At 36.0% G+C, this 18,368-nt stretch overlaps 1 protein-coding gene across 1 annotated transcript in view; it reads left to right on the plus strand.

The window, feature by feature from the left end:
• The window catches only part of DNAH14 (dynein axonemal heavy chain 14), a 388,841-nt gene that overhangs the window by 249,333 nt on the left and 121,140 nt on the right, over positions 1–18,368 (plus strand). The window contains exons 44-53 of the mRNA XM_043922886.1: positions 445–603; positions 1,889–2,024; positions 3,574–3,635; positions 4,740–4,924; positions 7,789–7,917; positions 10,594–10,731; positions 11,711–11,878; positions 13,153–13,323; positions 16,726–16,893; positions 18,037–18,129. Of these exons, the coding sequence (XP_043778821.1) occupies positions 445–603; positions 1,889–2,024; positions 3,574–3,635; positions 4,740–4,924; positions 7,789–7,917; positions 10,594–10,731; positions 11,711–11,878; positions 13,153–13,323; positions 16,726–16,893; positions 18,037–18,129 (1,409 nt within the window). The remainder of the gene's footprint in view (positions 1–444; positions 604–1,888; positions 2,025–3,573; positions 3,636–4,739; positions 4,925–7,788; positions 7,918–10,593; positions 10,732–11,710; positions 11,879–13,152; positions 13,324–16,725; positions 16,894–18,036; positions 18,130–18,368) is intronic.

Consider the following 18,368-nt stretch of genomic DNA (forward strand, 5'->3'; position numbering starts at 1 on the left):
TTTATACAATGGAAAATTCCAATAGAAAGAAGAGACTAATAGGGATGAGGGGGAAGGATTACCAAAGAAGTGATGTTCTCTAAAAAAGGATTGCAGGAGTCTTTGGCAGGAGAGTTACCTTCATTTTTACTGGAGGGAAAGTAGAGGAGACACTTACATTGCATATGAGGGCATTTGAGTATGTTTGGTGGTAGAAAAATCAGAGTTTGTATGTGGTGGACTTAGAAATGTGTGTTGTGAGTTCACCAGCCTAAAGTATGAATGAAAGGGAAATTTTCTGAGATCAGCAGAGGCATCCAGGCACTTGCAACAATAGTGGCTTATATGTATATATTTAAATTGTTTTATAATGTATAGACTTTTCCAGAAAGTATTTAGTATCTAAAAGATGAAGTTAACATTTATTCATAGGTAATTTAAAACTTTAAAAAAAAATTTTAACAGGATCTTCAATACTAACCGATCCTCAAGGATCCAGTGAAAACCTCTTGAAGATGACAGAATGTGGAGAGAGCATTAATTATATTGCTACCAGAGACACAACATGCCTTTCTTTTCTTGTTAGCCTTCTTTTAAAGAATTCTTGCCCAGTACTTCTCACAGGTATTAAAAATATTTAAATATAATTTCAGAGTTAGGAAGAGCTTAATCATTATGTAGTCCAAGCATTTTATTTTACAAGTGGGAAAAAATATGCCTTGAAAAGATTTAGTACCTCTTTCAATATACATTCTTACTAACAGTGTACGAATGCCCATTTCCCCAGGTTTGCAAATTTTTGCTGTTTAGTCTCTAAGTTGTGTTTGACTCTTTGCGACCACATGGACTGTAGTCTGCCAGGTTCCTCTGTCCATGGGATTTCCCAGTCAAGAATATTGGAATGGGTTGCCATTTCCTTCTCCAGGGGATCTTCCCTACCCAGGGATCGAACACACATCTCTTGCATTGCAGGCACATTCTTCATTGCTGAGCCACCAGGGAAACCCTGTTTGCCAATACAGAACATTATAAATCTTTTTCCTCTTTTCATTACCTTCAAGGCAAATTCCAGAAGTAGAACTATTGGATTAATATAAATATGACCTACATAGCCTCTGGGCTAAGGTCCTTAGAGGATATTGGCATCATTGATTGATTTACTTCAGTTTAAACAATAACTACATGCAAGTCAAAAATAAAAAGAAACTGCCTGATTAAAAAAAAAAGTGTACACATAATTCTTCAGCCCGTTGTTAAAATATTTCAACCCTTTACCATTATCAAAGGAGAAATTCAATACAGATTCTGCTCTTTCTTAACATTTATTTCAACCCATTCAGTTATCTTTTCTAAGTTGTGTTGCCTCTCACCAAAGGCAATAGTATCACTTTCCCAGTTCTGTATTCAAAGTATTCAGGCAAAATGAAGCTGGAACTCTTAGATAATCCATACCTTGCCTTCAGTTTGGTCACAGGAAATTCTTAGTTTTACTTAATATTTGGTAAATTATAGAGTCATAATTTTCTGTTCTGTTGCAGTAAATCGCTAGTTATCAAATTTGTCTCCCAGATTGGATTGGCAAAAAATTTTCAGGAAAACTAATTTCATGTAGTAGTTATGCTGTGCTGTAAGCAAAACGATTTGCCAAGATGTAAATGAACATTAGATAAAAGATAATGATTAACTCCTAATCTTTTCTTTTTTAAAAGATGTAAATAATTCAAATGATTTTGAGAGGTTTACATACTACCTTGTTCACCCATTCTTAACCACATTTTTTGTAATGAAAGAGCAAAAATACAGTTTTCATGCAATTCTCAAATATCAAATGTTATTCTTTCATTTTAATATGTTAGCATCTACTCATTTTCTTGTATATAAATCTAGCCTAACATATTTTTTCCCTTAGGAGACTTTGGAGTTGGAAAAACCGCTGCCATTAATCAAATGCTTGAAAAGTTAGAGGGCTCAGGAGCACTTGATGTGAAATATGGATCAATTTTAGGAGAAGTCCTATTATATAATGAAATTAAAAAATCAAGGTTGTATACATTAAACTCTAAATTTGATTTGTCTGGTGAAAACATAGTTTGCCCTAATGTATAAATGTACCTTATTTTAAAGAAGCAAACCTGTTATGTGAAAATACAGAATTATTCAAAAGAGACGTGAGAAGAAAATCTCTACTTTTCCAGAGTATTAACAACTAGATTAATTTCTTTAAGTGAAAATTTCTTACACTTATTTTAAATAAAAAACTAAATTTAAGATCTCAGTTTGTTCTACACAGCAATGTACAATTACAAGCTATTTTCCTTCCTGGAAAAATGCAACTAAAACATATAAATACAATGTTGCATATATCTGGGGTTTGTGTTTTTGTCTTTTGCATTAAAAATAAATTTCCTTCTTATCAAACATAAAAAGTATTCTTTACAAAGAACTTTGTCATTGTGTGTGTCTCTTCCTGAGGAAAAAAAGGAATGAAAAAGAAATCTAAATTGTGCAAATAAAGATTGTAAGTGTTTTAAGTTGATTCTGATTCTGTTAAAATACTAGAGAAGCCCAACATTGTTTGAATTGAATACGAAACTGTAATTGTGGAGAGATTCATATTGGACCTTTCCTCTAATCATGAATCTAATATGTCCAATGACCTCTGTCACATGTATACTTGGATATCTCCTGAACATCTCTGCATTAACATAGCCAAAGTGTTACTCTTGATTTCTCTTCCAAATCAATTCTTCCTCCAGTGTGTCTTGCTGCAATAAGTGAGACCCAGTTATTCAAGCCTGAAACCTACAAATCATCTTTGAATTCTCCCTTTTCGCCTCACCTGCCCATCCCCAATAACCTGTCTGATTCCTCCCAACCCCTGTATCCCCATTTTCCTCTGCTGCATAGCCAGTCTTCTATTAGTCAAGTCTGTGCTGTCTTCAAAATACATCTGAATTCCTCTGCTTCTTTTTATTCAATGTCACTTTTAGTCCAAGCCACCATCATCTGTTTCTCACACTGATGATTTTGGAATATTAATAGTATCCTTCTACACCTAAATAAGGCCTTAAAAAAGCAGAGAAATAATTTTTGAAGCATTTAATACAATAAGAATCTTTCCTTATCTGAATTATGATAATCAAGAATAATGGAGTCTGAAAAAATTGATTTTACTATATGTTCAGTATTTAAACTGAAGTGACCATAAAGAAAGATAACATTAAAAAAAGACAAAACCAAAATAAAGGTGAATGGGCCTTTTGTTGATTGAGCATAAGGCAAAATGCATTTTATAAAGGGATAAGAGAGTTAATAGCTTACCATCCATAGAAAATATCCTATAGCCTGGCATTTTAACAATTTGTTCAGTTTGTTTTTTAAGAGTAAGCCCATGTTTTGTTAAATTCGAATATCACTTCTAATAGTAACTAATTTTATCTTTCTAAGCGTGAACAGGAAAAAGTTTATAGTTGTTTCCTAGTAGGCAGTAAGAGTAAAATCAGCCAAACCCTGATACTTTCATTATATTTTGTTCAGTTGGCTACTATGGTAAATAAGCTAATTTTGAATCCTTAAAACATTTTATTCCAATAGCTTCAAACAGAATATCAGCATCTTGCTTTCTGAAACTCATAAGACAGCAACTGGAGGACTAGGTATGTATTACAGTAGTTTTAAAACCTTCCTATCTCAATCAGATGCATGTCATTTCATATACTGTCCAATAGCTCAGAATAAAATTTTCAATTGTTAGTTTAAACTTTAAAATCTGAGAAACATCCTCTATCATCTCAAACTCTTCCAACCTACTCGAAAGCTAGAAAGAATGCTTATGGTAGAGGGGTACTAAAACTGCTTACCAGAAAGCCGGTATCCTGGCTCATCAGTAGAAACAGACTAAGTCTAGAAGTAACTGAAAGCAATATTTGTCTATCCTGCTCTTTAATGCTTTTAGAAATACTGCAGTAGAAAAATTGTGATTCTACAGCCATTCTCAAATCGAGCTTCAGGAGCCTCAGCCTTAAAAATCTGATTTAGTAGTGTGGGGAGCAACAGCTCTGTTCTGAAGAGGAAAAGATGGGTGGTCCAGAGAGAGCTATAGAATGGGAATGGGAGTCTGGCCCCCAAATTCCTGCCAGAAGAGTTGTTTGGTTTTGTTTTTACCAAAATAATCATCCATCCCAAATAATCCTTCTAGATGATGCTCACTCAAGGAACATGTCCTAATTTCAGTGCCTACATGCTGCTTTTAGAGTTTCGTGTGTAATTTTGTTATAAATATAGTATGTTGGAAATCTAAATATTTTAAAAGCAGAGAAAGTTATATGTGTGCATTGTGCATAAATAAAAAGAGGGTTCTATGAGTTTTCATGGGTTTCCCAGGTGGCTCAGTACTAAAGAATCCGCCTGCCAATGTAGGAGACGCAGGCTCGATCCCTGGGGCAGGAAGATTCCTTAGAGTGGGAAATGGCAACCCACTCCAGTATTCTTGCCTGAGAAATCCCATGGACAAAGGAACCCAGAAGGCTACAGTCTGTGGGGTTGCAAAGAAACACTCTCAACCACACAAAAGTAAGGAAATACTTGGAAGCATTTTATAGTTGGTATTCCTTCTCTCACTGAAATGTCCTCAGAGTAATTTCTTGAAAAGGACAATAGTAGAGTAAAATTATGTGATTTTTATATTTTTAATAACTTAGTAAAGCACAAATATTCTGAAACTATTCTAACTTGACCTTTTTCTATATATGGTGTCATAGATAAGATTACTAAAAAGGCAGAAGATAAAACTGGTGAAAGTTCATTTAAAAATGGTAATAAAGGAATTATGGTCTCTGCAATAAATTTTAACATCAATACGTCAGCTGCCAAAACTAAGGAGATGATTCTTAAGAAGTTAGTAAGAAGATCTAAAGACTCTCTTGGAGCACCAAAAAACAATAGGGTAAAACATCTCCCATACCTGTTGACTAACATGCTTATACTACTCAAGTGATAGTGACTTATTTTTTTTTTTTTCACCAACATGAATTTTTTTTTTTTTTTTTTTTTTAGTTGGAAGCTAATTACTTCACAACATTTCAGTGGGTTTTGTCATACATTGATATGAATCAGCCATAGAGTTACATGTATTCCCCATCCGGATCCCCCCTCCCACCTCCCTCTCCACCCGATTCCTCTGGGTCTTCCCAGCGCACCAGGCCCGAGCACTTGTCTCATGCATCCCACCTGGGCTGGTGATCTGTTTCACCATAGATAATATACATGCTGTTCTTTCGAAACATCCCACCCTCGCCTTCTCCCACAGAGTTCAAAAGTCTGTTCTATACTTCTGTGTCTCTTTTTCTGTTTTGCTTATAGGGTTATCATTACCATCTTTCTAAATTCAATATATATGTGTTAGTATGCTGTAATGTTCTTTATCTTTCTGGCTTACTTCACTCTGTATAATGGGCTCCAGTTTCATCCATCTCATTAGAACTGATTCAAATGAATTCTTTTTAACGGCTGAGTAATATTCCATGGTGTATATGTACCACAGCTTCCTTATCCATTCATCTGCTGATGGGCATCTAGGTTGCTTCCATGTCCTGGCTATTATAAACAGTGCTGCAATGAACATTGGGGTGCACGTGTCTCTTTCAGATCTGGTTTCCTCAGTGTGTATGCCTAGGAGTGGTATTGCTGAGTCATATGGCAGTTCTATTTCCAGTTTTTTAAGAAATCTCCACACTGTTCTCCATAGTGGCTGTACTAGTTTGCATTCCCACCAACAGTGTAAGAGGGTTCCCTTTTCTCCACACCCTCTCCAGCATTTATTGCTTGTAGACTTTTGGATAGCAGCCATCCTGACTGGTGTGTAATGGTACCTCATTGTGGTTTTGATTTGCATTTCTCTGATAATGAGTGATGTTGGGCATCTTTTCATGTGTTTGTTAGCCATCTGTATGTCTTCTTTGGAGAAATGTCTGTTTAGTTCTTTGGCCCATTTTTTGATTGGGTCATTTATTTTTCTGGAATTGAGCTGCAGGAGTTGCTTGTATATTTTTGAGATTAATCCTTTGTCTGTTTCTTCATTTGCTATTATTTTCTCCCAGTCTGAGGGCTGTCTTTTCACCTTACTTATAGTTTCCTTTGTTGTGCAAAAGCTTTTAAGTTTAATTAGGTCCCATTTGTTTAGTTTTGCTTTTATTTCCAGTATTCTTGGAGGTGGGTCATAGAGGATCTTGCTGTGATTTATGTCGGAGAGTGTTTTGCCTATGTGATAGTGACTTATTTTAATTAATACTAATATATGGGGAAAGACAAGTGTAACTAAATACTAATATATGGGGAAAGACAAGTGTAACTATACTCCTGAACATTACTAGAAAATTCACTTTATAATGGAAACTTTGGTTTCCAGATCAACATAACTCCATTTACAACATGAAGAATTGTACTGATTCAGAATTATTAAGACCTAAAGAAGCTGCTGGAATCTGAATTAAATGTGAGCAGACAAGGCCAGAAAATGCATTAGATGTCAGTGACCTTTTACTGTATATGTCAGCACATCTTTTTCCAAAAGAAAGGGAGAGAACTTTGTGATATTCACAGCATCAAGGAAAGGGACTAAGAGAATAGCTTGGTAATAACTCGGACAACTCCTACTTTCTTGAAGTGGTACTGGGCGTTCCTTATTTTTATCGTCAGTCTACTTGGTGCATTACTAACTGTCCACTTGTTGAACCAAACCCTCTGTCACAACTGAAATTTACAATCAGTGGTTCCAGTCATTTCCTAAAATAAAGGTCAAAATTCAGGACTGATTAGTAAGAAAATCACATGGGGGCCCTTAAGAACCCCTGAGTTTAGCCCCTGTGCCCATCAATTTCAAGAGCTTTCAAGGGTTTGATTCAGATTTCCCTTCCTTAATTTTAACTGAAGATTTAAATAAACTTTATGAGTCTTTACTTAATTGGGTATGTCTTAAGGATTTTGAAAGGAATAATAATTGGTCAACCTAATCACAGAAATGAAAAATGCAAGTAGGCGAAATTTTGGTCAAATTGGTTTACCTATAATTACCCAGTTTGTGATAGAGGGCAAACAGAGTATCTTACCCAAAAAAAGGTGATATTGATATGATAGTTACAAATTAAGTAATTAGATAATTCAAAATAAATGGCTGTCTGTATTTTTTAAATCTTTACTTGTTTTACAAAAATAAATGCAATCAAAAGGGGCTAATTCATGAAGAGATAATTAATACAATCAGTACACTTAAATGCATAATAGTTTCAAGGGTAGAAAGTAACACAGGTTTAAAAACTGGAAATGTACCTGACTTTTCTGCTGGTTGCCCCTGACAACAGCATTTGCGGCAGAATTTCAAAATTTTAGTTCCAGATAACAATTTTATTCCTAAATCAGGACACATGTTAAATAAATGATGAAATACCTAAAACAGTGCATTGCCAATAGCAGGCATGCAATAGGTAAATGCTGCATGAATAATATCCATGTTCCTGTAGCCAATAGCCTTGATAAGATTACTTTGTCCACCATCAAATATATTTCTAACTGTAATTAGATATAATTATTGGAAGTCTATAGAGAATGAGTAGAGTTTCCACTATTTTGAGAGATTAATGTTTTCTAAAGTCATATCTTCAAAATAGAATTTGATCATCTGCTTTTTAATAGAAAGCTACATTTCATTACATATAATTTTCTTCTTAGCATATTCTTAGCGTAGCATATTTAATATTCCTAATTCATAAATCGAGTTTAATATATTTTTTAAAACCTTTTGTCTTCTTTAAGATTGTAATTTTTATTGATGATCTGAATATGCCAGAATCAGATATGTATGGAGCACAGCCACCGCTGGAGTTAATCAGACAATTATTAGATATGGGAGGAATTTATGATACTGAAAAAATTGCATGGAAGGTACAGTTTATACTGAGATTTTCTTCATGTTAAATGTTGTTACTTAACAAAAAGTTGAATATTTCTAACAATGTTGAGTGAGTTAAGCAAGATATTTAGAAAATCTAGTCAGATAGACATAAAGTCGAGATCTTAATCTAACAATTGTAATTACATCTTGCAATTCAGCACAAGCCTATGGGTTCATAGAAATTCTACTTTTAGTAGGATTAAATCTTAATAAAAAATTGCAAGTGTGTCCTATAGGTTTGGTTTCTGAGTCAAAAAAATGCTCACTATTGTTAAACACATTAATAGTTATTCAAATTTTTCAGTGCCTCAGCAACTATTGCATATAAGAAAAACTAATGAAAATGTGGCTTAAGAAATACATTCTTAATCTCTGTGTAAGACTATTCCGCATCTTTATTTTCAAGAACATAAAGGATTTTCAGACCTTACTTACAAGGTCAAAAAAATTCCAAACAGATATTTTTATGTAATTATCTTTGCTTCATCAAACTCAATCAGAAGGGTTTAATGTTTTAAAAAGTAAATGAACTTTTCTCCTTATTTGGCTCCTTTGCTGGAAACCCTGGTTTCTAGAACTGACTTTATCATTTCAACTTCCTGGGCCTTGCTTCCTCATCTGTTATGGTTGTTTCATGTCTCAGATAAACTTGGGCCTAGGATCCTGGCTGACATACACTTGTTGGTGAGTGACATCAACTCAGATACCACTCAAACTGTCTAAATCAACCATCAACCCAAGGCAGAGACAATGGAGATGCAGCCCCCCAAGAAGAATCCAGGAGACTGGGATAAAAAGAAGGCAAGAAATGGGTGTGAAATGCACAACCTAAAGAATTTTCTTGAAGTGACATGAAAATAATGGTATTTCTAAGGCTTTGGGCATGAACATATGCAGGGAAAAAAAAAACTGAAAATGCCCCATCATGCGTAAACTATATTATTTCGTTATGATTCCAGCTTTACAATGCCATGTTGTAATATGTCAAAATACTATGTAAGCAAGCAGTCAAACTTCTTCTCACCCAGCTAATCCTATCTTCTCTACAGACACATTCACCAGGCTTTTCTCCTCATTTCTCACTTATTACCAGAATCCTTTTCACTAGCCTCAGTAACATGTTCTTTATTTTCTAATGACTGGTTTTTAAGGGGGAAAAAAATAGGCTATTTCCAGATGACATTTAGAAAGCCTCCTAGAAGTAACATGTCTTGGAATTATATTTAGTCTGGATTACTTCTTATATGCAGAGTACATCATGCAAAATGCTGGGCTGTACTCTGGCATTACAGTTTCACAAGCTGGAATCAAGATTGCCTGGAGGAATATGAACAACCTCAGATATGCAGATGATACGACTCTAATGGCAGAAAGTGAAGAGGCACTGAAGAGCCTCTTGATGATGGTGAAAGAAGAGTGAAAAATCTGGCTTAAAATTCCACATTCAAAAAAGTAAGATCATGGCAGCTGGCCCCATTACTTCATGGCAGAGATTGGGAAAAAGTGGATGCAGTAACCGATTTTACTTTCTTGGACTCCAAAATCACTGCAGATGGTGACTGAAGCCATGAAATTAAAAGGCAGTTGCTCCTTGGGAGAAAAGCTGTGACCAACCTAGACAGCATATTAAAAAGCAGAGACATCACTTTGCTGACAAAAGTTTGTATAGTCAAGGCTCTAGTTTTTCCAGTAGTCATGTACATATGTGAGAGTTGGGCTATAAAGAAGGCTGAGCTCTGAAGAACTGACACTTTCAAATTGTGGTGTTGGAGAAGACTCTTGAGAGTCCCTTAGACAGCAAGGAGATCAAACCAGTCAATCCTAAAGGAAATCGGTCCTGAATATTCATTGGTAGGACTGTTGCTAAAGCTCCAATACTTTGGCCACCTGATATGAAGAGTCATCTCATTGGGAAACACCTTGATGTTGGGAAACATCGAGGGCAATAGGAGAAAGGGACGACAGAGTGTGAGATGGTTGGATGGCATCATCAACTCAATGGACATGAGTTTAGCAAACACCAGGATATAGTGAAGGACAGGAAAGCCTGGTGTGCTGTAGTCCACGGGGTTTTAGAGCATCAGACACCACTTAATAACCGAACAGCAGCAACAACTTCTAAGAAGACAGACTAATACTGTCATTGATAAGGACAGAGTAAAGTGATAAAGTAAGGTGATTATACCAAAACCTCATATGATTCACCATTTTTAGCATAGACCACCTTTCTGCTGATTTGAATAGTGCAATGACAGCCCCATTTTCACCACGTAGGGGCAAGAAAACTCCCACGCCTGATGTGGAGGAGGAACTGATGATGGTAGCTTGACATCTACTCAAGAATGAGGAAGAATGTGGTCTTTTCCCACTCCCCACTTTTCCCTTGATTGTAAAACTATAGCCTACTAAGTTCTGGGTGAGGCGTCCTCCTGCCCACCAGCTTATTAACCTCACAAGCATCCTATTCTAATAAATCACTCTTATCTATCACTTTGCCTCTTGTTAAATTCTTTCTGCACTGAGGCATAAAGAACCAGAGCTCCTCAGAGCCCCCAACCTGCCTAAATATTAAAAAGCTTTTGTCCTTTTGGAGCTGGGAAATAGGTATATATGTTTCGCTTTCTATAGATACATTCAGTTACTCTTCCGTTTTACTCTTCCCACAGAATATCCAAGATCTCTCTCTAGTTGCAGCTTGTGTTTTCCCAGTTAGTAGGAGGTATATTAGCCCACGTCTGCTCAAACATTTTTCCATTCTGGTATTGCCTCATCTCCCACAAACTGCCATAAAAACTATTTTCCAGGTAATACGTCTAATTTATTTTCTAGTAAAAAACAAATTTATTTCTATAGTATAAGGGAAAATATGAAAAATTAAAACACTAATACTAAGAGAAAATTCTCTTAAGGGGATGGATTTTTTTCTCTCTGTATTTTCTGGTTTACTATTATAATTTGTCTCTAAATATCAAAAATGTAAGTTATTGTGCATAAGAAACACAGGTGGGGCATGTTTAATGAATGTTTAAAGCAAATTCCAAGTCTTTTTTCTCATAGATTCTAATCCAATATATCTGAGATGGAGCTCAGCAATCTGCATTGCCAAGAAATACACTTGGATTTTTGCTAGTATTTGGTTTTTTTTATTTCCTTATAGAATAAAAAATTGAGAGAAGAAATTCTGAAACATCTTATTAGAAAAATGCCTCAATTTGAAGCCTAGTTTGATTAGAAAAATATATCATATGCAAGTTTACTAAATTCTTAAAAACTAAGTCTTTTTCTTTTTTATAACAAAATTTAAAGATTATTTTTTAAAATCTATTTTTCAAAAAGTACTTAGTAATTCTAGGTGATCAATAATCTACACTTCAAAAAACCTTGTATAGAATATATACATATACCAATCTTAACTGAGATAATAGTTCTATCACTTTATATTTCTTCTAGTAACATTTCCTGGGCAACAAGGATATGAAAGACTTTTCAGTATACTGGTATTATACATACAGGTGGAGCATCAGTTGTCCCCAGAGAACACATAACACAGGCCTCTAGATCTTTCACCAAACTAGGATCAATTGAAATTTTCCTCAGTTCTCAACATCCAGAATGTCTTTGTACTAGTCTGGCATCTGTTTAAAATGAATTCTGGTTACTAACATTTTAAACAAAATTGATCTTCCATTATAGCATGTACATCTCCTTTCTAGTAGGGATTAACTAAAAATAGTCTGTTCTTAAAAGTTTTGGCAAACTAAATTATAAAATTTCTCTTTAAAGGTTCATTTGGGAATGTATTTCTCTATCAATAATTTCGTACCAGAAGTTCAGAAAACTAAGGATCAAATAATATCTTGCTGTCTAGCTGTATACTATCAAGTATGTCAGACTATGTTACCAACTCCAATGAAATGTCACTACATGTTTAATCTTCGAGATATATTTAAGGTTTGTTTTAAAATTTCATTCTCTAACTTAAGTTTAAAATTCAACTTGAGAAAATGCAATTTTACTGAACTGACTTTCCATTTCCCTACTCACTGATACTGTCAACACTTAATTGTTAGAAGGGGAAAAACAGCAATTCAAGTTGATTAGGTTTGCTGTTAGCAGCTTATCCTATAAGCCGGTTAAAAAGAATCATTAAAGTAATTCCACGCAGAGAATTCAATGATGAAACCTCTAAGACTGTTAAAAAGTAAAGCCAATCTACTGACACCAGGTTGTGGTGAATGAAAGTTCAGTGTTTGTTGTAAGGCACCATACAAGGAATCTGAGACAACTAGTGCTCAAGCAGCTCCAACTCCCCAGAGGGTTTCAGCCAAGGACTTTTAAGGACCAAGTGAGGGAGGGAGTAATGGGGTCTATGATCAGCTCGTGCACAACGCTCTCATTGGCTGACGGTGAGGTAACCAGGCCAGGTCACAGGGGTTAGCCTTATCAATCCTTAGGCTCCAGTAGGTCTGGAGCCTATGTTCTCCCGGTCATCAGTAGTAGATTATTCAGTTTGGTGGGGGTTTTAGCATCTTCATAAAAATTCAAGAATTGCGCATCTAGGTACTTCAAAGAGGAGCTAAAGCCGAGAATATGAGGGAGGGGTCTGTCCCCATGAGGGGATGTACTGGGTAAGATTCTCATCAGGGAAAGAAGTGACGAGGCTATAACATACGTTTTGGTTTTGCTTTATTTCTGAGAGTTTATTGCAGCTCTCAGACAAATGAAAACATACATGCATTTCATAAACATGCTGAATTTTCACAAGCCTTGCTTTTACACCAGAGAATGTTGCCAACTGTGCTGATTTAGTACATTTTCTGGATTAAAATGTTAAAAAAAAAAATCTTCTTTTGGTTTGTTTTTTATTTCCTTGCTATGGGACTTTAGCCCAAAATAGTACATGTATATGAAATGGGTTATAAATTTTTTAACCCAAATTATAATCTTAGAACATTAAGAAGCATCACTTATCTCCAGCAATCCTGTGAGGAGTTTTTGAGCCCTCTCCTTATAAGGGTGACGCTCTACAAGTTTTCTCTGATTTATAACTTGTCCATCTCATCAGAAGTTCAGGTTATCACTTGTAGGAATTGACAATCCTTGCCTGGGATTATTGCTCTATTTTTATGGAAACATAAACCTGCAAAAAAAAAAAAAAAATGAGGCTTTGCTTTGCAATCTACCTGATAATGGTTTTTCAATTGTTGTTTTTAAATCCCTAATAGCTTCTTCTAGGTTTGCTGCAAGCTGACAAGTTTGTTGTTAACTCCAAAGAGATGGCTGCTCTGTTCTTTGTTCATGAAGCCACCCGAGTGTTTCATGATCGCTTACTTGAACAAGCTGAACAGGTGCTTTTCTATCAGATCCTTTCAAAAGAACTCGAGAATTATTTTCAGGTAAAATTATTTAAAAAATTTTTGTAAATGGTGTCTTGAGCAAAAATACTGTTTTATAAACATCATCAGACATTTCTATGATGTTAACTAAAAACTTTATTAACAATTCCAATTTTTACTTGCAAATGTCTAAATAATTATAGATTTGGAACAATTGAAATGATAAGGTCTTGATGCCTTTACTCATGTATTTGGCCTGTTGAGAGCCTTGAAATTGCTCACTTTCCTCCAGGACTGGCAGACGTGAACACTTTGACCCCTCATCCCTCTCCAGCCCTTTGAAGTTTAGTTTGTGCTTGCTTCTCTAGTCCAGGTCACAAAGGAAAGTGCTTCAGTAACTGATTCACTAACAGCTGTAACTAAATGAAGTGGTGAGCTCAACTCCATTACGCTGCCTCTCTGCTAACTCCTCTCAATTCCTCTCCAAGGATGATGTATACATACATTTGCCTACACACATATTTTTTTCCTTTTATCTTTTGGCCATGCCATGTGGCATGTAGGATCTTAGTTCCCCAACCAGAGATTCAACCTGCACCCCCTAGATTGCCAGCATGGAGTTTTAACCACTGGACCACCAAGGAAGTCCCCTTATATATTTTTTAGATAAATCACAAATTCAGAAATCTTTAAAAAAAAATTTTTTTTCTCAAAGTTTATTAAACTGGGTATTTAAGACCTGTGCCTTCTATTGCATGTAAATTATGAAAAATAGATAATAAATATAAAGTAATAACAAAAAATGAGGAACTAAAACTTCTTAGCACTACCATTTAAAAAAAATTTTTTTTTTCTAGACACTCATCATTACTTTTCTTTAATCCAAGTTTTCCGCTCCTCAGCCTAGACCCTTCTTGGTATCATCATTCATGTTAATCCATAACACTTCTGCCCTCCAATTTTTTAAACATCTGGTAAAATAATCTTTTCACAAAGTAGCTATCTCCACAGCCACCAACAGCTCCATCTACTTACCCAGAATTTCTCAGGGCTCTACCAGTGTGCAGTTCTTCTTCTTGTCCCTCTTTGGGGCTACTCTTTGGTGATGCTTCACACTCATCTTACTCCTACTTTCCTTCACACAGGCAGTAGAATCTCCAGTCCTTTCTTTTCTCACTTTCATTCCCTAACAACCTGAGAAGCAGTTGAATACAAGGGTTACAAACACAGGTTCTGCCCAAGTTCAAAGCCCAACCCTTCCATTTATGAGCTATGAAACCTTACGCAAGTGAGCCCTCTGTGTCTCGGTTTCCTCATCTCTAATGAAAATGTAGTAATTGTACCTACTTCATAGGACTGTGGTGAGAATTAATGGCACTAACTTGTGTAAAGTGTTTACAACGGTTTCTGACACATGATAAGTGCTCAGTAAATGTAAGCTATCATTGTATTAAAAATGACCAGATCTTATATCTACTGTTCAAAGACAGGCTGGTGGTTTGGCAGAAAGAGCCTGAATGCTAGAGTTAGACCTTGGCTTGACTTCTAAATCTGTCTCATATTACTCTGAGTACTTCATTCTCAGCATGAAAAACCATTTGCAAAACCATTTCCAGTCCTCCTTCACTGCATTCTGTGTACTACCCCGCTGCCCCACCCTGGTGTTTCCTACCTCAGTACTGATATTATCAGTCAAGCCTCCATCCATGTCAGAAATTTGAGCCCCTCACCTCATACTTTGGCCAGTGCAGAATGGTCTCTGTTGTCTCTTCCTTTATTCATATAGGTCCCTTCCCTTGGCTCACTTTTGACCATCCTTCAAGATTCAGCTCATGCTTCCTCTTCTGGTGGTCTTCTCTAGCCTAAATCACATTCTTTCCAGGTTAAATGTCTTTGCATTGTCATAGGACTATGGGGTTTTCTATCCGTAGAACTAATTAGAATGTAATTGCCTATCTCTTTCTCTAACCGATGAGTTCCATGAGAACAAAATCGTTGATTTTTATCCCCACCTAAATCTCCAGAGTTTAACATCCTCCCTTACTCCTACCTGGTACTTGACAAATACATCTGGGATGAATGAATAGATACAGGAATGAATGAAGGGATGCAGAGACTTTGCTAAAATAACCATCTAAAGAAAGCTTATTTCTGTCCATGGAGAAGATCCTAAATTCTTGCCTTATACATTCCAACTGCAATTTAGTTTTAAGACTTTGCTAGACCAAAGAATAGGTGTAGAGGCAGTAGAAAATGAGTAAGCAATTACTTAGGGGAGACAGGTCTTTCCCTAGTAGGAGTTAGTCCCACAGACAGCAAGAACAGCTACAGTACCCCCAAATTAGAGAACTATTACCCATATCTACTTTAAAAACTTAAGGATGTAAATTATTCCCATAAGAATTTGCATTTATACGATACCATTTAGTCAGTTGTTTGACTGGTTGACTTTTTAAATAGTAAAATGTGATAGCTCTAATAGCGGTTAACTCTTACAATGTGCCAGGCACTGTTTTAAAAGCTTTACCCATCATTACTCAATTAAATCTTGATAACATATCTGTGACTTAAGTCCTGTTATAATCCTCATTTTACAAATGAAGAAACTGAGGCAAAGTGAGATTAAGAATTTGCCCAAGGTTGCATAGTTAGTTAAGTGGTGGAGTCCTGGCTATCTGACTTCAGATATTCTCTTAACCATCATATCATATTGTCCCTCGACCTTCCTTTAGCCTTTTGCTTAAACAAACACCTTCTGAGAGCCTATTAAGAATTTCCAGGGACAGACATCAACTGAGGTAAGTTCTAAAACCTCCACAGAACTAATGTAAGCCCTGCCTCCAAGCACCTTACAACCTAACAGGTGCAATACATTTCTGTAAGTACTGTAACAGGCCCATCCACACGCCACCATAGTAGGACAAAAGAAGAAAGAATAATACTAATCTATCTAGTTTTAGGAAGAGGAAAATGGTCAGACTTCAAAGAAGGGGTTAGCCCACAAACTTGGTCTGAAAGACAGGCAAGGGTTTGTCAAATGAACCAAGAAAGCAAATATGGAAGCTTGCAAATCTATGGTGGTGATTAACAATTGATTAAGGAAAGATTCTCTTTTTCAGATTGTTGGTGAGACCTCGTGGTATCAACATGTTATTCCCACAGCAGCAGTTGTTAACCTAGAAACTGTAGATTCTCAAAGAGTTCTTAAACAGAACTGTATTTCAGTGTATTTGGTTTCCTTTGCAACCCTTGCATTTTACTATGTTTGTTTAAAATGTTATTCTTATGAGGAGTCCACAGGTTTCACTGTCAGAAGGGGGTCCATGGCACAAAAAAAGGTTAAGAACCCCAAGACCTAGACCTACTGTGCTAAGAACTTCTCTGATACAAGTATATTGTTTTAGTTTTGATAATAAGTTAAATTGTGCCATTAACAATTTCTATTCAATCACCCTACAATAGATCCAATGGACCAAAGAAAAACTGATGAATGACCCAATTATATTTGTGGATTTCTTGGATGTAAACAAATCTCATAGAAAGAAGACCTATCAGTATACCAATGACTATAATAAACTTGCCGAAGTACTTACTGAATTCCAAATGAAGTTGAATTCAGCGTCTTTGGAGGTAGAGACACATACTATACAAAAATCTAAGGAATACTATTTTCAAATATATAGTTATATATGCACAGCCTGGTAGCTCAATCAGTAAAGAATCCGCCTGCCAGTGCAGAAGACTCAGGTTCGTTCCATGAGTTGGGAAGATCCCCTGGAGAAGGAAATGGCAACTCACTCCAGTATTCTTGCCTGGAGAATCCCCATGGACAGAGGGGCCTGGTGAGCTACAGTCCATGGGATTGCAAAAAGTCAGACACGACTGAGCGACTAACACTACACATATGTATATGTGTATGTAAAATCAATATTTTTGAGATGTATGTGTATGTATAAGAGCAAGAGAGATCAAAAACTCTACCCTCAAATTTTAGTGCAGACCAGTAGAAGTGTAGGTTTATATTGTTCATCTTATTTTGCCTCATTTAAATACAAGGTGCACAACTGAGGCGGTTAAATGTTGAATTTTTAAAGTTAAGGGAATTAAGTGCAAGAGAGGGTGTGGCAACAAGTAGGAGCAATATAGCTGGGACTAATTCACAGTCTTTCCCATTGTGCTGTGCTCAGTCACTCAGTCGTGCCCGACTCTTTGCGACCCTATGGGCTGTAGCCCTCCAGGCTCCTCTATCCATAGGGATTCTCCAGGCAAGAATACTGGAATGGGTTGCCATGTCCTCCTCCACGGGATCTTCCCAACCCAGGGATCCAATCCAGGTCTCCCGCATTGCAGGCAGATTCTTTATCTGAGCCACCAGGGAAGTCCAATAGGAAACTACATTCCCACTGTAATTATGAGCAAAGGTGATTTGGAACATAGACACCAACAAAATCAGACACCATACACCGATTCCCTGAGGCTTGTTCTACCCCAAGACAGAGAAATAGAAAATCAGCCTTGATATTGCTGCTCTCCCCTTCATCCTCTTCCCTCAAGCCTATGCCGGCCTTCCAATCTTGCTCATCAGAATATTGGCAAAAGGACAGTTCTCATTGTGCACACTTATTTTCCATAGATGTAAACTAGTTTATTGGGTCTAAATTATTGGATTACCAGATTAGTTATTCTCACTTCTATATCTTGTATGTAAAACCACAGTGAACACTTAATTTTTCTATGCCTATAATCACTTTATTTTTTCGTTTCCCCTGGTAGATTTCTCATTCCTTGGTATTTTTCAAGGAAGCCATAGAACACATTGCAAGAGCTACAAGGATCCTTCGACAATCAGGAAGTCATATGTTACTGGTAAGAATTTAAATTTTTCAAATTTTTTTTAGTATACAAAATAAAAATTAAGGAAATTCAATAAAAATCTACTCTGGCTATACTCTAATATAAAATTAAAAGTTTAAAAAAGCAGTAGTTCTAAAAGCAGTAAATAATAAAATAGTAGAATATAAAAAAATCTACTCTGCTTACAGAAATTTAATTTTTGCACACTTTCTGTTTATGAAAGCTCATATTCATTGACACATATGACAAGA

The sequence above is a fragment of the Cervus elaphus genome, chromosome 14 (assembly GCF_910594005.1).
Source record: "Cervus elaphus chromosome 14, mCerEla1.1, whole genome shotgun sequence".
In the NCBI taxonomy this organism is placed as follows: Eukaryota; Metazoa; Chordata; class Mammalia; order Artiodactyla; family Cervidae; genus Cervus; species Cervus elaphus.